The 23136-nt window shown below is 41.5% G+C and overlaps 1 protein-coding gene across 1 annotated transcript; it reads right to left on the bottom strand.

The window, feature by feature from the left end:
* Window positions 1–2229: 2229 nt before the first annotated feature.
* On the bottom strand, window positions 2230–22514 carry LOC128622665 (A disintegrin and metalloproteinase with thrombospondin motifs 16). Its single transcript, XM_053649395.1, is given in 27 exon segments — window positions 2230–3083; window positions 3238–3382; window positions 3513–3722; window positions 3895–4089; window positions 4246–4450; window positions 5952–6078; window positions 6529–6667; window positions 6747–6991; window positions 7962–8085; window positions 8552–8682; window positions 8821–8993; window positions 9145–9293; window positions 10183–10278; window positions 10942–11095; window positions 12995–13132; window positions 13210–13315; window positions 15786–15831; window positions 15833–15889; window positions 15891–15947; window positions 16066–16149; window positions 17113–17160; window positions 17162–17271; window positions 17274–17309; window positions 17523–17766; window positions 19106–19443; window positions 21143–21200; window positions 21995–22514. Coding segments are annotated over 27 exon segments (3606 nt in total). The 5' UTR covers window positions 22070–22514; the 3' UTR covers window positions 2230–2967.
* Window positions 22515–23136: the final 622 nt, after the last annotated feature.

The following is a 23136-nucleotide window of genomic DNA, read 5'->3' as shown; positions in this document are numbered from 1 at the left end:
TGTTACTAGGTTATAACTAAGAGGGGTAAACTGTCTCCATTTTACAATTTATGTTGCATTATTTCACTTGTCTAGCTGTCTCAGAATGATCTCCCAGAACCTCTGATCAATTTCAGCAGAACGCCTATTCAGTGCTAGGGGCTCTGGAATCAGGCACACGATCTGGTCATCATGATACCAGTTAATATCATCTCTGGGGCTCGGCCAGAAGAACTTATTCACTCCATTTCGGTGCATGCACTTGACTTCCACATTATCTTCCTCCACCTTCAATATTGTGCCAGGGTAGGGTTCATCATCATGGCGAACAACACACCATTGCCCGCTGTGATGGTTTCGATGACATTGGGTCTAAACTCTTGAAGAATGTTTTGTGTTTTAACTTCTGGACGGTCCAGATTTGCATGCTGCAGTCGTATGTTACGTTTCTTCGCCTTTTCATATCTGCGTTTCCAAAGGATGATCCCATCTTTCAGTCTCTCTATTTTTTTAAATTCAGAGGACGAGTCTGCGAGTGTTGTCTAATTTCCACGACACTTTTCAAGAAACTAACAAAGTTATACTATGAGAAAGAAGATAAACACTCTATGATCGCTAGTGAGATTTGGATCGACAGCTGAGGAGGATGACGACGACGATTATGATGCTCTGTGCCGCTCCTGAGAGCTCATCTAAAAAAAAAAAATGATGCAAATATTAATAACGAACTAATATACTGACTAAGTAAGTAAGTAAGTTCCACTACTCCAAAAGTACTCCAAAATTCACGAATTGAAGTCTCTACTTCCAGGTCAGGTCAAGTTCCGTAAATTCGGAAAAACTGTAAAACCTTCGTATCCTACTAGTGTATGTAAATTTTCACATAAGAAGACTAGCTCACGTAAACCTTGACTTCAAATCAAATCATCATATAATATGCATGGATTATTGCTCTTTTATATCTGGAATATACTGTCGGGTTTACATTGCTTATTTTTATTACGTTTACAGAATTTAGCGTACGTCTTCGTCCAGAGCTCAAAGTATACAGGTTATCTGCAATACGCTGACATTATATGCAGAACATGGCAACCCTGGTTGCAGAATACATATCAAGATCATTAACATGACACGAATGGGAGATGCACTGTTCGGCCTAAACCCTAAACACGGTCTTACTGAGCTCCAAAATAACACCATATTTCTAAAAAATTGCATTGCACCCCATTATGCTGGTAAACACAACAATCCAAGCAAATATCTGTAAATCTGTTAAATCCACTTCTACACACTGTGGCAGATAGAAATTTTTCGAAGTTTGGATTCTGTTTAGATTACTGACACAAAAATGTAGAGCATGAATATTGTATTTTATAGTGTTTCTAGCAAGAAAGCACAACCCTGCCATGCCATAAATATAATTATTTAATTATATATAATTAAAATTAACATAATAATAATAATAATAATAATAATAATAATAACAATAAAAACAACTCAACTATGAATAATGAGTGGAAACAATTTACTGCCACCCCATCCACATCTCAGGAGGCAAAAACAAATAGGGTTGCAACTGGACTGGAATAAAATGGTCACTAGAGGGCATCCAAAGTGCAGAAACGGTCAGAGATCGACTGCATGAGACTAAAAACGATGTCGAATATAAAGCTGTAAAATTGTAGCAACAAAGATGACGGTAAATCCACCACAAATCACCAGCAGTAGTATGTAGTACGTCTCTGTATTTTGCATTTCCATTTGTGGCATATTTGATACCATGATACAAACTTCCTACTATGTGTATTTGCTATTTAAAACAAGTGGTTTCATTCTTTTTTCATGGTAGACCTTGCCATACATGGGCAATATGTATTTGAAATACAGACGAGAAACTATTTAATTTTCATTTTTAACACCTCAGAAATCAGAAAGTTTGATTTCTTTTAGACATACACCTAGTTTCTAAACAAAGTACTATGACATGAGTAACAGATGTGAAAACTTCACAGATCGAATGTGCTTTAGTGCGGAGATCCAGAGAGCCAAAGCACAGAAATTATTCTATTTATTTATTTAACAATATTCAGCAGGGCATAAATTGGCAAATATGCAACCATGGACCTTCTGTTTCAGAATTTAAAGGCATCTTATACTAGACAACAATCCCTGAAAATTTCAAGTGTCTAGCATGAGTAGTTCAAAAGTAATGATTTATGGAACTTTGTAACTTTTTCTGTAGTTCTCGTTTTAACAGTAAAATGTTGTTTGTTTGTTTTTTAAAGCCTCTGTATCTCAGAAAATAATCCAGGTACAAGTCTGACATTTTGCACACTATTTAGTAGGAATAGTCTCAACATTTCCAGAAAGTATGAAGCAAATCTGAGCTGGTCAGTCAGGAGGTCTCAGGTGATTTCACAAAGATTGACCCAGGCATATGATGATTGTGACTGAATTGTCATGGGAAAGGCCTCAGTGAAACAACACACTTTTAATGTTTAACCTTTACTTTAAACAGAAACTATGACATTTATTTCATTACTTTAAAAAAAAAAAACATGTCCATTTTAATACAAACAGTGTAAAACCGATTCTTCAGTCAGTCCACGGCACAAAGCCCAACATTCTCCTAAAATTTTCCACAAAAAAAACAAAACAACGCAGACAGTCACTTTTATATTTTATGTGCAAAAGGCAAAATTGTAGAGTCCTCGCATCACGGCACACACTCGCACAACCAAATCCCACCCATCTCAGCAAATGCGCGTGTCCTAAATCTTCACGCTGCACCCTTCAAATACACGAACTGCAGCAATCTCTCTCTCCGTCTCTCTCCATCTCTGTCCACACATCCCTGCGTCTCAGTCTGACGTGAGCTGCTCCACATACTCTACAGACACACATGGTGTGTGTGTGTGTGCGCGTTTGTGTGTCTGTGTGTGTCGCACATGCTAACACGCTAATCCTTAATTTCATTGCTGATGCAGATCAGAAGTTGGTGTTTGAGCAGGAGAGACAGCACTGCGCCCTGTACAGGTGATGGTTACACACTCCGTGCTGCAGCACCAGGTGACACCAACTGTACGAGTCCTTACACACGGTGTCTATAACACACACACACACACACACGCATCAAAAGTAGAGTAAATGTAGCTCCAGATTCTCAAACATGTCTGACAGATAAATACGTAATCAGATACAAAGAGAGAGAGAGCGCGAGAGAGAGACAGACAGAAAGATGTGTGTGTGTGTGTGTACCTCTGTGCTGCGGAGGACAGAAGTTGGTGTTGCAGATTTGAGACGCAGCCGGTTTCAAATGAAGGGAACAAGTGGATGAGGGGCGTCTGTGGAGGAGACACTGAACAGAGCGGAGCTGGACACCACCACCACATGACACTGTACACTACACACACACACACACACACACACACACACACACACACTCCGTAATAAACATATTAACCTCAGTGTTTTTATGTACAGCTGTGTAACTGTGTATGTGTATGTGTGTGTGTGTGTGTGTGTGTGTGCACCTGAGACCAGGTTGATGTGTACCACTGTGGTGTGTGAGAGCGGTGTGTGTTGACGCAGTCAGGTTGAACACACACTCTCTGCAGCTCGGCTGATGGTTTGGGTGTGTGTTGGCACTTCTTCTCGGTCAGCGTTCTCTGTTTCCCCGTCATGTCCTTCTCTACACACTGCAGAGAGCGAAGCTGAACACCTGCACCGCACGTCACTGAACACTGCGCTCACACACACACACACACTGCTAATGAGAAGAGTAACACGAGTAATGAGTTCAATCACTTCACACTCTCATGGGTTTCATAAGTGTTTATTCTGCTAGTGTTATATCAGTAGTGCTGTCTCAGACCTGTCTGTCTGTCTGTCCGTCCGTCCGTCCGTCCGTCTTACCTGTTGCCAGTGAGTGATGCTCCAGTGTGTAGTGTGTGTTCTTGGGCAGGGTTTCAGTACGCAGTTCTCCAGGCTGTGTGGTTTGGGCAGAAGCACACATTCGCTGTCTGGGAGAACAAGGTCACGTGATCCCGGAGTTCTGCGCACACACACCACTGCCCTCCTCTGCACACCCTTACCACACTTACGTGAACACTAACACACACACACACACACACGTCATGTATGAGGGTCTAGACAACAGATCAGTGGGTGTGTCTTTCAGCCCATATATAACCTAAGGTTATATATGTGTATGAAGAGTGCAGTACAAGTGTGTGTGTGTGTGTGTGTGTGTGTGTGTGTTCTCACCTGAGTCCAGGTGCCAACGCTCCATGTAGGTGGGCAGGAGTGTGTGTTACAGGTGTGTGTGCGCACAGGCGGAGGCTGAACACACTGCTCATCGCTCAGCACCTTCACCCGGGTGTGACTCGCCATCTGAACACACTGCACCTGTCGACTCTGTTCCCCCGACCCACACGTACGACTACACACACCCCAGTCTCCCACACTCCATCTGTGTCAACACACACACACACGCACAGACAGCTTGAGATCAGTATACGATCAATAGTGTACAAATCACGAGTCAGTCAATCGAATATATCTAATTGTAGATGTGTGTCTGTCTATCAGCTGTCTGTCTGTCTGTCAATCTATCATTCTGTCTGTCTTTCTACATGAACTTGTCTGCATCTCTTTATTTCTGCCCGTCTCTATATCTATTCATGTCCGTCTGTTGATATTTTTATCCGCTAATCTGTCCACCTGTCTGTCTGTTTCTCTGTTCATCTGTCCGTCTCTTTATCTGTCGCTCAGTCAGTATGTCTGGCCATCTGTCTGTCTGTCTCTCGCTCTATTCATCTATCCATCCATCTACAGTAACATATTTTTTACCATCATATCCTGTGTGTCCTTTTTTTTTTTTTTATTTATTTATTTTTTTTTACAGACACTCGTCTGAGGACACTGAGGAGGCCGAGAGCCCTAGAGACTCACTCGTGCTCTTTGACCGAATGCAGAGTGTGTGTATTCTGGATTCACACCCTCTCGAGTAAAGCAGACTCATGCTGATGTCAGCATCTTAAATGCGATCATGTTCTTATTTCCATGATGTAATGTGTAAAAATACAGGACTTCCTCAGATTTTGGGCATGGGGAATACGTGTACGTGTGTGTGTGTGTGCGCGTGTGAGAGTGAGAGAAATTCATTCTGTTAGATATTTATTCCCACATAAGTCACATAATAGTACCTGTGAAAGTAGGAGGAGCAAAGATTTGGGGTGGAGACTAGTGATTGGCATAACTGTTCACATTTTACTTGAAATTTACATTTCACAAATTTGCATTTATTTGAACAAAGTTACTTAAAAAAAAATACCCAGAAAAGATGGCTTATTTGACATTAGTATTAGCAGTTATAGGGTGAAGTGTAAAGCGTGAGACATGCCGATTTTGTTTTAATTGATGTAAGCGACACAAATGACGCTCTGGGTGCCAATACTTTAAGGTGAGCGCAAAAGTTTTTATCAGACCTTGACATTCACATAAAAACAAATATCATACTGGACATATACGTGTGTTCTACAACTGTATATCCTATCTAGGGGGCATATTAAGTTACCAGGAAGCCATGTGGAATTGAAAATGGTGCATTTTAGGTGGATCACTGGGAAGAAATTTAAAACCGAGTGAAATATATGAGAAAGTAAAACGATTATTGTGTGGGTCGCCACCAGAAAAAAGAAAAAAAAAATATGTCTAGAGACATTAAATCAGCTCTATTATGTGACAAAGCTGTTCAACCAATCAGTAATCTGCACCGCTTTAGCTCGACCCACATCATGGTGACCATTTCAGTCATTGTTTGAAGTTGGTGGAAAATGGACCCTCCTGTTTGAGCCGGTTCTTGTTTCTCTGAGTTCGCACTTCCTACGTTCCACAGATTCATTACTTTCTAGACGTCCCGAGTTTCATTTCCCTGACTTTTCTATACAGGTTGATCACGGTGGTGTTACCTGGGAGGGCAGGGTTGGGTGTTACAGGAAATGGTACCGGTTTTGGGCCGAGATTTGGGGTTACAGTACGACGTGTTCACTTGGACTCGCTGATCCTTATAACACGCCGCCTTCGTTTTCATCTCGCCTAAAAAGACGGAGAAGGAGAGCACTTTATCATTCAGACATCGTTACGCACTAATAAGCATCCGAAATACTGTATATTAATCATTGTTAAACACTAATTTATTAACATTATATTTGACTTATTTAGAACATTATAAAGGATACACAAGGGACACAAGAAACAGCTTCTTGTTAGTATTACTTTGGTTGTCTGTGATCGTTTCAAGCTCATATTCGAAGTACACTATTATGTAGGCACTAATCTTGCGCTAACTGCAGGGCACTGAGTAATTATAGGGTCAAGTAGGAGGGGACAAGATCCCACCCTTCTCATTTCCACTGACAGGATGGGAACTTAGGGAAGCGTGCAGGAAATGACCCTAATTAAGGCACATCTATGACACGGAGGTCTAAACAATACCTTTATAAAGTTTACAGAGAAACATTGGAAAGTGTTTGTGTTTGTGTGTACCTCCGGCACAAGTAGCAGAGCACTCGGAGCGAATCACAGCCCATGTGTATTTGTGTTTGGGCTTGGTTACCTTCTCCATCTTGGCTTTGGTTAGTGTGTATTCCCAACGCACGCCTGGGTTCGAACCCTGCAGCAGGATCTAGAAACAGGACATACAAAATATAAATGACATGTTTATTGGCTTGAAACCAGCTAGAGGACAGAAACGTGGGCCCTACCTCTACCACCAGAGTTTCACTGGTGGGCCCTGTGGAGGTCAGACCCTCAAGACCATTATAGGGTCGTTTGTAGTCAAAAACCGATCCCGCAATGGAGTAACGTCCAGGCCAGTCCACTTTCCAATGACCATTTAGATAGTATTTCCTGTGTGTATTCCTCAGGGCAAGAAAAGATCTGGAGGAGTTTGACTCCACCACACGAATGCTACGGGCACCTGCCGGGATAGTGACCACTCCATAGTACTCTAACACACAGAGACAAACACAACAGAAGCAAGGAAGTGTGATAATATACTTGTGAACTTAAATTAGAGGCATATTAAGCTGGTTTGGAATAATCATGTTTGGTGTATTGGTGTAATGGTGTTTGGTGTATTGTCTTTACAATTGGTGTAATGGTGTTTGGTGTATTGGCTTCACAACTGGTGTAATGGTGTTTGGTGTACTGTCTTTACAATTGGCGTAATGGTGTTTGGTGTATTGGTGTTTGGTGTATTGTCTTTACAATTGGTGTAATGGTATTTGGTGTATTGGTGTTTGGTGAATTGTCTTCACAATTGGTGTAATGGTGTTTGGTGTATTGGCTTTACAATTGGTGTAATGGTGTTTGGTACATTGGCTTCACAACTGGTGTAATGGTGTTCGGTGAATTGTCTTTACAATTGGAGTAATGGTGTTTGGTGTATTGGTGTTTGGTGTATTGTCTTTACAATTGGTATAATGGTGTTTGGTGTATTGTCTTTACAATTGGTGTAATGGTGTTTGGTGTATTGTCTTTACAATTGGAGAAATGGTGTTTGGTGTATTGTCTTTACAATTGGTGTATTGGTGTTTGGTGTATTGTCTTTACAATTGGTGTAATGGTGTTTGGTGTATTGTCTTTACAATTGGAGTAATGGTGTTTGGTGTATTGGTGTTTGGTGTATTGTCTTTACAATTGGTGTAATGGTATTTGGTGTATTGGCTTCACAATTTCTGGAATGGTGTTTGGTGTATTGTCTTTACAATTGGTGTAATGGTGTTTGGTTCATTGGCTTCACAACTGGTGTAATGGTGTTTGGTGTATTGGTTTTACAATTGGAGTAATGGTGTTTGGTGTACTTGTTTTATAATTGGAGTAAAGTTGCTTGGTGTACTGGCTTTATAATTGGTGTAATGCTCTGTGGTGTATTGATGTTACACTTGGTGTAATGCTGTTTGGTGTATTGGCCTTACGATTGGAATAGTGTTGCTTGGTGTATCGGCCTTTGTAGAGTTTACAGGTAGAGTTTTTGCCATTGCAGACACCACACGTGTCCAGTACGGCTGTTGAGCCCAGCTCGTGGTCACAACCCACTTTCTGTAGGAGACAGTTTTACATTTTTAATCCAGACATAACAAAACAGACACAAACACCATAGTCGGCATATAGATGAAGATGAACAGCACACACTTTGCTATACTATATAGTATGTAAAAAAAAAAAATACATCACCCTTGTGAACTGTAGCGGTATGTAGCGGTGGTGTGATATTTTGTCATATTATTTAGTATAGTGTATTAGTATGCGATTTTGGACATAACCAAAACGAATGGCGCGAATCGCGAAAGCTTCAGTGATCATGATAAATGCTTAGCTAGCGAATAACACTGCTAAACAGAAGGTGTGTCGTTTTTCCATAGCCTAGCCTTTGGATGATGTCATCTCCTTACTGTCTTCGCATTAGACTATTCAGTAACACGATAGTTGACGGACACAAGCCACCATATATTTGCACAATATCTACATAATACGTTCATAATATGTACATAATACAACACGTTACCTCACACACGCCGTCGATGCACACATCATTGCTGTCCAGTGTACACCGTGTGCCATCACGGACTTTGTTGGAAAGCGCAAAGAAGAAGTCGTAGCCCTCGGCGATGCAGTAGAGCTTGCACACATCATGATCTGGGAAAAGAGAGCAAACACTCACTTAGCTCATACAGTTTTGCACGTTTGGTAGAAACACACACATACACACATTTTTATACATGTCTGTACTAGGAAACACTAGGGTGTGTTTGTGTGTATGCGAACAACACATACCTTTAAATTGCTGGTAAGGTTTCCATCTGTAGTAAAAGCTGCGAAAGGGCTTTGTGTTAAACTCGGCACACTGAGCCGATCTGAAGTCCACCGCACTCGCAGGACAGTCCACAGTGTTACACAGTTTATACACACGAGACACGCCCTCACACACACTCCCTCCATCCGCACGCCTGCAGAGAGAGACAGCAGGAGAGTGACGAACACAAAAAGGAGTCATGAGTATGAGACAAAGAGAGAGTGTTAGTGTTAAAAAGAAGGCCAGACTTATGTGTCAAGTGAGTGTTTGTGTGCGTGTGTGTATGTGTGTGTGTGAATACACACTCGTGGCGATTGCACTGTCTCTCTCGGTACATCACGCCACTCTCACACGTCCTGGAGCAGCTCGACCAATCGGACCACTCGGACCAGTGACCGTAACCAGGCTGAGGACCTTCATCACCCCGCTTCACACATGCTCCACGACGGCACCACTGAGAGAACACACACACACACACACACACACACACACACACACACATTCATGTGGATTAACTCTGAAATAAGCAAAATTTGTTGTACTTGTTTTGCTTTTACAGAATAATAAAAAAAAATAGATATGTATTTTTTGTATCTTTAGGCTACCTGTTAATATCCCATTAGATTTACGAGATTCCATGAACATGCACAACCTGCTAAGTTAGCACTTAGCAAGCGTAATTACAGTGTCATTTTAATCACCAGGAGCATTTTCTTAATCATTTACCAACACATCTGAGGTAAACGTTGATATTCCCGATTGTTTTGTCTTGTTTCCACGATTTCCAAGATGCTTTATCTTTACATTGTCCATATTATACGCAACTTAACGGCATTGTGCTAGCTAGCTTATCTGAGATCGCTCCAATACCCAAATCATCATTCAGGATAGCGCTAACATCTGTCGTGACTTAATGGCATGACTAGCTACGTGCTAGCTCGCTGAATATTAACTTGATTCTATTTTAATTTATTTTTTTAATAATTCACCAACCCATCTGAGGTAAATGTTGATATTCCGGATTGTTCCGTCTTGTTTCCATTGTTACTGTATCTTTGCATTGTCCATATAAGTTACTTAAAGGCTATGTGCTAGGTAGGCAAGTTGTTATCCTCAGCCCTTAGCTAGCTTATGCCTCGCAACAGTATCCATCCGTCTGTCCTACCTTCCATTCTTCCACCCACGAGTCAGTGCATTCAACCATTCTTGATGAGCCAACATGCTTTATCCCAAGCTCCAGCTTTTCGTATTGAAATTCACCTGGGTTTTCTAAAAATGGCTGACGTCCCAATCAGAAAACTAGCTGGACGTGAACTCTCTCGTGGTGTAAATGTGATGCTTACCATCTCGGGGCCACAGCTGGAGCCCTCGGCCGCCGGCATGAATTTGGTCTCGCATTTTCGGCCGGTGCGATGACACCACAGAGCCTTACAGATGTCCTGAGACACACACACACACAAATAAATAAAAATCAGTGTAAAAGCATGCAATTGAAAGATGCGATCTTCTTTATAACCGTAAACTTTACCATGTTATCACTCTTCCCTAATATATAAATCCAATACGGTGCGCTCTGATTGGCTGAGAGCAGCAGGGACAATAACATTAGAAGAGCATACAGTACATGAAGTCTTTTGCTGAATCGTTTAAAAAATTAAGTAGCCAGCTTATCTTGTTCTTCATACTTCAGCAAGTTGACCCAACTAAAGACCAACGAAGTCATAGGTTTTTAATTATCGGAATCCCAGCAGGACTCGTGCTACTCCTCTAGTCATTATGTGTTCGAGCCAATAACAATAACGGAATAAAAACAGATCTTGGTGGTGGCGTCTGACGTTTTTTTTTTTTTTTTTTTTTAAGCCGACGTACAGACTTTCTCATCGGCAGTGCGCCAGTGTAAATTTAGCTAGATTTTCAGAACGTATGTCTGCGAGGACGGAGAAAGCTGCACTTTTTGCACTTTCTTATACATCCCAAAGGGCTGTGTCTTATTTTAGCACTCTGTTGGGGACAAAGCCTCTGGGTTCAGTGGGTTTATGAAGATAGTGTCTGCAGTAGGGGGTCCTGAAAGTATGAGCTAAAGAAACAGTGTGTTTTCTTGCCTTTTTGAAGCTCAGTGTGCAGAGTTTGGCTTTTTCTCCAAACTGCCATTTGCACTGAGTGTCCGTGTCGTAGAGCTCGCCGGGAAGCTTCTCCGGATATTTGTATTCCTCCATCGCGTTCGGTTCGTCCGAAAGACATGTAGCTTGAGCGGTGCTGACGGAACACACACACAGACACACAGGGATAACGCCTTGTAATTACATTCATCCATCTGTCTATCCGTCTATCGATCCATACACATTCATCTATCTATTTAACTATCCATCTCTCAGGCCATGCTTCTATCCATCCTATCTGTTTATCCTATTTGTCCATCCATCCATGATTCCATTCATCCGTCCAATCTTTTCATTCATTTGTACAAAATTTGTACATACTTCCATCTAGCCTTTCATCCATTCTTCAACCTGTCCATCCATCCAGTCGTCCATATATCCATGAATCCAGCCATCGATACATCATCTGTCCATCTGTGTGTCCTTCCTTCTATCCATCCGTCCGTCTGTCCTACCTTCCATTCTTCCACCCATGAGTCAGTGCATTCAACCATTCCTTTGATTGTCAATCCATCCATCCATCTATCCTTTGTTCATCTGTGCATTCATCCATCTATTTCTATTTAGAAAATCTGTACATACTTCACTCCACTCTTTCATTCATTCTTCTGTCTTCCCATCCATCCTTCTATTTGTTCATCCATTCATTCATCCATGCACCCGTCGATAGATCATCTCTCCATCTGTGTATCCGTCCATCCTTCCATCTGTCCTACTTTCCATTTTTCCATTCAGCCATCATCTCTCCATCTGTGTATCCATCCATTTTACATTCTTCCATCTGTTCTATCTATCATCCATACATCCATTCCTCATACGTCTATCCGCACGTCCATCCGTCCAGCAATCCATCCACAACATTAAATGTAAATAAAAATGGATAAAAACTACAAAAAAATAGTAATTACTGGCAAACCGCCGTGGCGTAAGAGGAATGAAACACTTAAGGAACACGAGAAAGTAACTTATGAGTGCGCTAACTGCACCTCTGCTTCATCACACCACCCCGTCACTGATTATTTTCCTAACAGCGCGACGTTGCACGGTTCACAAGGTCGAAACCAGATATAACACATAAACAGTGTGGCAGATGAACACAGGACACACACACACACACACACACACACACACACACACACACCGACGTGACTGGCGCTAATGAAATCGCTCACTAAAATCAGTCCTGTCTGTGAGGAAGCTGATATTCCACACTACCCTGGTGTGTTAATTTTAAGCCCGAAAACTGAAACTGGTATTACATCATCATATCAGCACGGCGGCCATCTTGGCTCTGTTTCAGCACGACACCTCCGTAAATAGCGGCTTTAAAAAGATGACGCTACGTCTAGACGCCGGAGACAGCACGAGCGTTCTCGATTCGGACCAAGCTATCTCTTTAGATCTTATAGTATTACGACTGTAAGGTTTATTTTTAATTTCTTCCTAACTCCTGTTTATATGAGTGCTTAAGTATATATATTTAAAAACCAGATTTCAGCTATGTATTGTTATGTGTCCATCCATCCATCTTCTATACCGCTTACTCCTTTTCAGGGTCACGGGGAAACCTGGAGTCTATCCCAGGGAGCATCGGGCACAAGGCGGGGTACACCCTGGACAGTGTACCAATCCATCACAGGGCACAGACTCACACACCCATTCATACACTACGGACAATTTGGACATGCCAATCAGCCTACCATGCATGTCTTTGGACTGGGGGAGGAAACCCGGAGGTTTACCCCCGCAGCACGGGGAGAACATGCAAACTCCGCATACACAGGGTGGGAATCGATGGGAATCGAACCCCCGACCCTGGAGGTGTGAGGCGAACGTGCTAACCACTAAGCCACCGTGCGCCCTAGTGTTATGTGTATATAAGCAATGTGTATATAAAAGTATTCGTTATATACAGTTTCATGAGTGGGATGCCCCGGTCGTAACGCTGTAAGAGAATAGATACAAACATTTCGGAAGGTGAAGGTGTAGTAGGTACCTGAGAAAGCGCGTGAGATACTGACGGCTGCAGGACGACCAGGAGAAGAGTCCGTTATCTCCCGCTAATGTAGGGGACATGATGTTCCCTGTGGACTTCTTACACACGTTTCCTTCACCATCGTGGACCATTCCAAAACTGAGAGCACCAAAATACAACTGATTTCGAAAAGATTCATGAATGAATAAGCTAATCAATGAGGGAATTGTGCTTACTTGTGGCCTGACTCGTGAGCGATGGTGAAGGCAAGTCCGAGTCCCGTGTCCTCGTTAACGGTGCAGCTTCGGTATTTACTACACATCCCACTGATCGGCGCCAAACCTGGAGGGAGATCAGGATCGGGATCGTTAAAACAGCACCCCCCCATCCCCCACTCCTAGAAGTTTTATTCCTCTTAAAACCACTGCGGTTTACCAACAAACCCACATTTGACCGATTTAAAGAACGACATCTCATACTTCTGGAGCGTTTAGCACTGACACTGGAGACTCCTTCCATAAGTGTTAAAGAAAGGTCTCCTTAGAGTTTTGGCAACAAAAATTTGATATAAATTAGTGCAGATTACATATCAGATTACCAATATAAGTGTAGAAGTAAGACCTTCACTTCGATTAAAGAAAGAAAGAAAGAAAGAAAGAAAGAAAGAATCACAAAAAAGAAATGTTCTTTTTGAACTATTTGTCATTTAATTCGTTATTTTTTTTTAAAAAAATGAAGGATGGAAGCAGACAGAAGGAAGGAAAGAAAGAGAAAGAAATCACAAAAAAAGAAATTTGTTTGTTACTTTCCTTAACTGCTTTAATGAGTGAAATATTTGTCGTTTAGCTCATTTTTTTTTAATGAAGAAAAGAAGCAGAAAGAAAAAAGGGAAAGAAAGAAATCACAAAAAATGAATTTGTTTGTTCTTTCCTTAACTGTTTTAATGAACGAAAGTTGTCGATTAATTAATAATTTTTAAAAAAAATGAAGGAAAGAAGCAGAAAGAAAAAGGGAAGGAAGGAAAGACAGAAAGAACGAAAGAGAGAAAGAAAGAAATCACAAAAAAGAAATGTTTCTTTCTTCCTTAACTCTTTTAATGAATGAAATTTGTCGTTTAATTAATCATTTTTTTTTTAAAAATGAAGGAAAGAAGCAGAAAGAACACAAAGAAAAAAGAAAGAATGAAAGGAAAAAAGAACAAAAGGAGAAAAAGGAACCATTAAAAAGAAAGTATCGGTTAATTAATGCTTTGTTTCTTTCTTGTTTTTCTTTGTGTCCTTTTTTTCTTTTTGTTCTTACTTTCTTTCTTTCATTCATACACATCAAGATTGTGATGGGGAAGAAATGATTGTCTTTGATGTCTATGAGGGAAAATCTGAGTCAGTGACTTGATTACTATCTCTCTACGTCTCTATTCTTTGAATTCATCACATTTTTGTAACTTTCTCTGCTCGTCCTGTGTTTTTCGCTAGCAGCATTAAAGCGTGTGTTTTTCTCTTCCGTGTCCGAACACGCAATCTGCGTGATCTGTAAAAGCTCTAAACGAGGTGTAGATCACACGGTCAGCCATTCACACCGTTTTCCCGCTCTGTCAATCGGACATGGACGCCGAGAGACGTCTTGAGTGAAGAGAGCGAGAGGCTAAATGAAGCGCATCACTAGCCTTTAATCTTCTCTGCTCTGACCTGGCACAGGCGTGAGATCTTCACTCGCTCCCTCCTCTCATGCACTACAGGCTTTAAAGAGGTTTTAATCACAGCCCACGACCCCCAATCACCGCGTTCCCAGGTGTCTTTGAACCGCCGCCTGGTGGCTAAAGAGCACAGCTAACAGGCTAATACGGCTGAAGGGCTTACAGGTTCGAGGTTGGAGGAGCGGCGTTCTCACACTCAGGTAAAGCAGGTACAGGAAGAAACAAACAAAAGAATGAAAGAAGAAACCACAAAGAAGGAACTGAAGAATGGAAATAAGAGAGAAAGAAAACGAAACGAGTGAAAAAAGAAAAGAAAAACAATACAGAATCAAAGGAAAGGATTGAGAATAATGAAAGAAGGAGCATGAGGAAGTGAAAGAAGGAAACGTAAAGAATAACAGAAACAAATGAAGTAAGAGTACGAGGAAGAGTAAAAGGAAAAACGAAAGAAAGAAATGAAGAAAGAAAAAAAACCCCACAAAAGAATTGAAGGAATGTATGGAGAATAATAAAAGAAGAAACACAAGAAAGAAAGAATGTTATTATGAAAGAAAGAAAGAAAGAAAGAACAAATGGAAGCAAGGAAGAAACAAACAAAAGAAGAATGAAACAAGAAACCACAAACAAAGAACTACAGTAAAAAAGAAGAAAAAAAATAAAGAAGGAAATCCATAAATAAATAAATAAATAAATAAATAACTGAACGAATGTATGAAAAATAATAAAAGAAGAAATACAAGAAAGAAAAGAAAGAATGTTAGTAAGAAAGAAAGAACAAATGGAAGCAAGGAAGAAACAAATCAGGGGAATGAAAGATGAAAGAAGAAAGAAGAAAACCCAAAGAAAGAACTACAGAAAGAAATAAGGAAGAAATTAAGAAAAGGAAAGAAAAGAAAAAGGAAAGAATTAATACCGAAATTAATATCTTAATTTCTTAATCAAGTAAGAAAGCAAGAAAGAACACATCAAAGTAAGGAAGAAATAAACAAAAACAATAAAGATTCGAAGGAACGCAATGAAAGAAGGAATGCGGAAAGAGATAACTAAGGAAAGAAAGAGGAACGTGAATAACAGAAGGAAAGAAAGGAGGGAGTAAAAGCTCGTCTTTGTGTGTTGTACCCAGCGTGTCACACGGCTCGTTCTTCCAGGAGCAGATGTCCAACCCCGGTCAGCAGGATGGCATGATCATGGCGACGACCTTCACGACCCGCCAGAGCCGACTGCCCACTGACAGAAACTGCTCAGAGTGTGATCAGCGTGATGACTAATCACCAAACCATCCTGAGCCCAGGGGGAAAGAAGGAGAGAGAGAGATAGAGAGAGAGAGGGAATAAAAAGTTTAATAAAACGGCAAAAAATATATTTAAAAAAAACAACAACAACGCAGAAGTATCCTCACTTGCTCTCCGCTCAGCAGGATCAGACCCACAATCACTACATTAATATCTCCTCCTATCGTTCTGTCCTTAAACAGGGTGGAAACCTGCAGGAGAAGAAAGAAAGAATTAAATAAGAGGAGGGAATGAGATGACTGGAGGATTGGGAGAGAGATGGATAGATGGAACGATATGTAGACGTAAAGACAAAAGAAGGAGGGTGAAAGAAAGAAATGAAAGGAACAAATAGAGACAGTCAACTGGAAAACTTACAGTTGGATGGATGGATGGACAACAGATTTATTAGGATGGTATATGGTGGTAAAAGTCAGAAAAGAATTAATAGAAAAAATGAACAGAGAGATGATGGATGGATGGATGGATGAAGAGACATGAATGGAAACAATGAACATGGACAGAGACTGGCTGGGATGGTTGGATGGATGGATGGATTTGGGTGGCAGAATGATTAGACAGATGGATGGATAGATGGATACACCAGACAAACAGTTTCAGCAAGGTGTGGTTTGGTGAAGGTGTATGTGGTAATGAAAGAAAGGAACAAATGGAAGCACGGAACAGAGACATGGAAGGATTGGGGTGGAGGGATGGAGGGATGGATGGATGAATTTGATGGATTAATGTATAGATGGATGAATGAATTTATTGTTGGGTGAATGGATGAATTTGATGGATGGATGTGATGAATGGATAAAATGGATAGATGGCTGGATGGATGGGCAGATGGATGGATTATTGAATGAACAATGGATGGATATATGGTGAATGGATTAATTTGATGGATGGCTGAATGGATGGCTGGCTCGATGGACATGATGGATGAATGGATGGCTGGCTGATGGATGGATAGATGGATGAATGGATGATTGAATGAATGAATGGATGGACATGATGGGTGAATGGATGAATTTGAATGGACAGATGAATGGATGGTTGGCTGGATGGACAGATGGATGGTGATCAAAATGAACGAATGGATGGACATATGGGTGAATGGATGAATTTGATGGTTGGAATGAACGTGTGGACAGATGGAGAGACAGAATCACCATGTTGAGGACGGTGAGGACGAACGTGGTGACGTTCTCTCGCCCGTGAATTCTCCATCATCTTCTGATCCACGACCACCAGCGTCTCCACGTGCGTCTGGGATTTAGCGCTTAGCGTCGCCGCTCGCCTTCCTCTCGGCGCTGATTTATACTCGTCAGAGCAACGTAAACATCTTCGGCGGGAGGTCGCGGCATATCTGAGAGACGAGAAGAACCCGATCACAGAAGGATCAAATCTAACAATAAACAGTATCTAAAGCACCATTTATGCTTATCGCCATGGTTACGTTCTGACACGGTTACGTATTAAAAATAACGCACGCAATCCAGCCAATCAGAATCGAGCATTTCTTGTTGCCATTCAGAACAACGTAACACTAATGTCATAAATAAATGATGTCCTTACATACATTTCTTCCTCCTTCCGCAGTAGTGTTGTTTCTGGTGTGCTCCGGGTCCGTCGTCGCCGTGGAGGACCATGACGTCGGCGACGGCGTTTGGCTCCGCCCGAGTGTCCCGGTATGTGTGTGTGTATCCTGTAGAGGATGTGTGGATGGTGTTCGGGTGCTGCGGTTGTAGTTCTCGTTCTGTAACTGGTGCAGGAGGAGCGGCTTCAAGAAGTAATCGGCCTCCTGGGGTGCGGATCAGACCTGACTACACGCACACACACACACACACACACACACACACACACACACACGAGTTTATATATATTAAGTTTAAATGTATCATTATCATTACTACCGCAATCATTAAATTATGAAATAATTTCCAAGTGTTAGCATGACCCGTATGTGTGTGTGTGTGTGTGTGTGTGCGCGAGTGTGTACACACCCATCTTCAGATTACACAGACAGGCGTAAATAGCGGTTGTAAATACAGAACCGGACAGGGATCCACACCACACACACACACACACACTCACAAACATCCTGTCTCAGTGTCGCCCCACGTGCAGCCTCTGGAGCAAGCCACTAACTCCTCATGCTAATTCCTCACGCTAAGTTATCATCATACACTACTACGGTAATGCTAACTACGCTAAAGAAACCCCACCCCCCAAAATTCTTCTCAGGTTAATATACACCGTGTTGAGCAGCAGTTTGTTTACGGCGTTGTGATGCTAGCTGCGCTATTTCAGATCAGTGACGATGTTTCTGTTTTCACAGGATTACCTCAGCAGATATTAGCGAACTATGCTAACATAGAGGCATCCATGTTTTTCCACTACAAGTGAAAAAGACATCATTCCAGACTCCGACTTCCTGTTCCTGAGGTAAATCGAATGCAGCACAAAGGCCACGCCTCCTTGTCTAAAACACAGGCCAAGGCTCTTTAAATTGTCCGTAACGTGACCAAGGCTGGATTTTTCCGGAAGACGTGACAGAAATGTGGGAAACGAATACACGATGATATAGCGAGCGCACGTTCCAGTCTCCTCGTGGATGTCTTAGCTAACACAGTAGTATGCTAGCTAGGTAACTAGCCGAGAGTTAGCATAAAACTGATTCCTTTTACATGTTTCCACGACAGCGCTAATCTGTGCTAACGCTACTGAAGTCTGTACGTGCAAAGTGACGAGTGCTCGTGAAATAGAGGAAGAAGTTTGTGACGGAGACATGGAAAATGCATCTTAAACCGTGACCTTCTCGCGTCCAGTGACGACCAACATCACGACAAACTCTTCACGTCCTCGCTCAGGACCTGGAAAGGGAAAGTCCGGGGAAACTCAGTGTCTTTAGGGATTCACAGAGGATTCTCTGTCCTCCAGTAAACACTTGCTGACCCTGAATTTATGTGGTTTCAAGGAATTTGGTGAAAAAGTCATGAGAAATCCGACGGCACATTTTTGTCACTCTCTCAGCAGCCTTTCTTTCTTTCTCTCTCTCTCACACACACACACAGATGAGAGAGAGAGAGAGAGAGAGAGAGAGAGAGGGACAGCTGAAAAAAAACGACAAAATGATGACTAATCTACGGCCACCTGACTCACCATCCCGGCGCACGTGGATAGCGCCACTCTAGAGTTGACCTTTGACCTCACAGAGCCTTGATAGAAGCAGAAATCCTCTCCAGGGAAGGTCTCCAGCTTCTCGGTGCCGTTTCCGCTCAGAGTCTGGACGGTAAATCCCGGCGCAACGAGACCGCCGGACGGACGCAGCTCCATGTGGAAGTCCTGTCCGAGGCCGCGGAGCCGGAAGTGCGCCGTGGGGGCGGGCTCAATCCTGTGATCCTCCGGCGAGCGCTTCCTCCTGCGACAGTGATGAGCGACGGCGTGGGAGACGTAGCGGCCGTGACGGTCCACCTCATACGGAGCCACGATCTCGTACTCTGTAAAACAAGCACAAGAAGAAAAGATAGAGGGATGGACGTGATGTTAAAGATCTCATTTAACACGATTAAAGACAAATTATTACGTTGTGAAAAATGACGTGGTGAGAAAACGGCTTTTGGTTACGCAGCGATCGCGAGAAAACAAAGAGAGGGAAAAAAACCCAATAACACACGGCCGCTTAGGACTTCCGAACAAGTCGAGTGTTTATGTGGTGAGAGCCGTCACTTCAGAAGTGTGTTCAGAGGGAGCGCACTAAACCCTAAAAATATCAAGATGGTGGTCCAAGAATACAGCCGTCCCGCTGTCTGGGTGGGACAGACGTCCTTCCTGTCTCCCCTGTCAATCACAGAGACCCGGTGTCTTTCATCTCGCGTATACAGAGCAGTTACATGTTTCAGGTTTCACTACTATGTTGCCAAATCAGTCAGAGCATGAGTGACAGGAGGACGCCGCAGGACTGTTTACACGTGTGTCGTGTGTGTGTGTGTCGGCGGGGTGGGGGGGTGATTTCTGGGTGAAGGAAGAAGGGATGGCTGGATAAACAGATTCAGTGATGGTGACTACATAAAGAAAAAGGCAAAACAGGAAAGAAGGAAAGGAAGTAAGAAAGGGAGAAATGGTTGGAGATGAATGGATGGCTGGAGGTGTGGATGTTGATGAAAGAAAAGAGCAGAAGACCAAAGAAAGAAGTAAACAAGAGGAGAAAGAGGGTAGAAAAAAAATAAATGGGGATGAAAGAAAGGAACAAGGATAAATCTGAATAAACAGATTCAGTGAAAGTGAATATGTATGTGTTGAAGGAAAAGAGGAGAAAGAAAGAAAGGAAAGAAGATAGAAAGAGAAAACAGTGGGGAATGTATATGGAATGAAAGAACGGAAGAAAGAAAGAAAGAAAGAGAGAGAGAAAGATAGAGAGAGAAAGAAGAAAGAAAGAAAGAAAGAAAGAAAAAGAAAGAGAGAGAAAGAACAGAAGAAAGAAAGAGAGAAAGAAAGAAAGAAAGAAAGAAAAAGAAAGAGAGAGAAAGAAAGAAAAGAAGAAAGAAAGAGAGAAAGATAGAGAGAGAAAGAAGAAAGAAAGAAAGAAAGATAGAGAGAGAAAGAAGAAAGAAAGAAAGAAAGAGAGAGAAAGATAGAGAGAAAGAAAGAAAGAAAGAAAGAAAGAGAAAGAAAGAACAGAAGAAAGAAAGAAAGAAAGAAAAAGAAAGAGAGAGAAAGAAAGAACAGAAGAAAGAAAGAGAGAAAGAAAGAAAGAAAGAAAGAAAAAGAAAAGGATGGGAAATGTATATGGAAGGAAAGAAAGAAAAAAAGAAAGACAGATGAATTACAAAAGAGGAAAGAAAGAAAGGTGAAGGATTGAATGGGTTGCTGCATGAACAGATTCAGTGGAGAAAAGCGTGATTGGATGAGAGACAGCAGAGTGGGCGGGGTTATAAAAAGGAGCAATTACACAGACAGCAGTTTTCACACACTTGCCTGTGTATCTTTAGGATTAAAATCTGTCCACTAGGGGGCGGAGCCACGTAGTTCTCGCTCACAGAAGTGGTCATGTGATAAAGGAAGACTAGCTACAGGGCGGAGATTAGCTAAGGGGCGGAGATTAGCTAAGGGGCGGAGATTAGCTAGGACTAAATGACTAAATTGACAGAATTTCACCAGAATTGAATTTTAAAAAAATGCTACAACTTTACTTCTCACCTGTGTCTGAAGGTAACCGGAGAGATTCCAGCAGTGAGGGAGAGCTGGATTCGGCACTCTAAAGAAAATAGAAAATAAAAATAATACAAAATTACAGCTTAATTGTAATTTTAACCAATTATATCAGAAATAAACCAATCAGTGTTGTGCTGTTAAAGGAAGAAAGAGTGTAGAGAAGTGGTATTATTTTCCTGTGTGTTTTATTTCTCTTATACCACAGCACTAAGGCACTTTTTTGTTTATTAAGAATGACATCATACTTTTTTTTTTATCCATTTATAGTTGCATTGCACGTATGCGAACGATTAGCGGCTTACGTTAGAGCAGCTATAAACAGCTGTTGTAAACTCCTCTGTCCTGAAGACGTCAGAAAACTTCAACTTACAGCTTTACCTCTGACACTGGAGACTCCTTCCATAAACGTCTCCCTTACATCACGTAAACGACTTTACATTTCTGTGGTTTAAAACGTAACCTCAAACGGAGAGTTTTACCGCCGTTTTCGGCGAAACCGTACAGCTTTGTTTGGAAATAAAAAAAAACAAAACAACAAGCAAACTCGTATTTTTACGGAAAAGAATTTTTTAAAAAATGAAAAGAATTGTATCATCTAATTTGTATTTGTTTGAAACACAGTGTAATCAGTGTCAAACATTATTTGGTGTCATGATATCATTTTGATGGTGCGTATATGATACTTGGTCTAGAAATCCAGATTATGACGTCATTATGTGCAGCATTTAATCGTGCTGTAGTTACTGTATATTTTGAAGATCTATGTAGACATTGAGTGTGACTAATTAATTAAAAATGTAATTTAATAAAAAAAAATGTATCATTATTATTGCTCACCTCGAGACATGCCAAAATGAGAATAAACACACACAGCACGAGCCATACAGTCCAGGTCCTTCCTTTATGAGCCATTTCCTCTAAGGATTAAAACTAAAACTCCAGAGATCCGCACAGGGAGCTGGCGCGCGCGCGCGCGCGAACCACCGGACCACCGGATCTTCTCCCGTCTTAGAAGTCGGGCACTGCAGGATATTTCTGCTTGTGCATCATCACCGGCTCAGATTTATTCCATTGCACGTGCATCAAAGCGTGCAAAAAAAAAAAAAAAAAAAAATCCACTTGGATGCGTTTTGGTGTAAAGCTGGAGACGCATTCAGGAGCGCGAGACTGCTTCAGAGTTTCCCCGGTAAATGGAATGATCCCATTCTCTCTCTCTCTCTCTCTCTCTCTCTCTGTCTCTGTCTGTGTGTGTGCACACCCACAATAAACTCATGAACGCATCCTAAATTAGAATAACATTTCCCCAATCACAAAATGCGCAACATCAGCGGTTTAGGCAGTGTGTGTGTGTGTTGGGGGGGGTGGGGGTGTAATTAAATCTGGAACAGCATGGCCCAATTGATGTTAGGCTCTAGCCCTAACAGAAAATTCGCACGAATTAAACTTCACATCTGCAACAGATGTTTTTATTATTATTCCACATGTGGTTTTCTCACACGATTCATTTTGTTTGTGCACGTGGCACTTTCAAAAGAGGAAGATATAAATCGTGTAAAAATCACGTGTGTCATATGCAAAGAATCACATGTGAAACTAAATGAGTCACGTGTGAAACAGAATGACGTTAATGTAAACGAATCACGTTCGAAAGAAACATATGTAAAATAAATAATAAATGAATAAAAAATAAAAAAGTGAATCATGTGTATCATCTGCATGCGAATCATCCCATAAAAGTAAGTGAATCATGTGTAAAGAATCATATATGGAAAGAAATGAATCGCGTGTAAAGAGTCACGTGTAAAAATAGATTGTTTGTATATATATATATATAAAAAAAAATCACGTGAAATTAAGTGAATCAGACTGAACGTAAATGAACCCTGTGACAAAAATCACGCCAAAAATAAATAAATAAATAAATAAAAATTCACTTGTAAATTAGAGAAGTATATGGTGGTGGTGGTGGTTGTGTGGGG

Source organism: Ictalurus furcatus, chromosome 1 (genome assembly GCF_023375685.1).
Source record: "Ictalurus furcatus strain D&B chromosome 1, Billie_1.0, whole genome shotgun sequence".
Taxonomy (NCBI): Eukaryota; Metazoa; Chordata; class Actinopteri; order Siluriformes; family Ictaluridae; genus Ictalurus; species Ictalurus furcatus.
The sequence above is the reverse complement of the archived record's forward strand: the minus strand, read 5'-3'. Positions and strand labels throughout refer to the sequence as shown.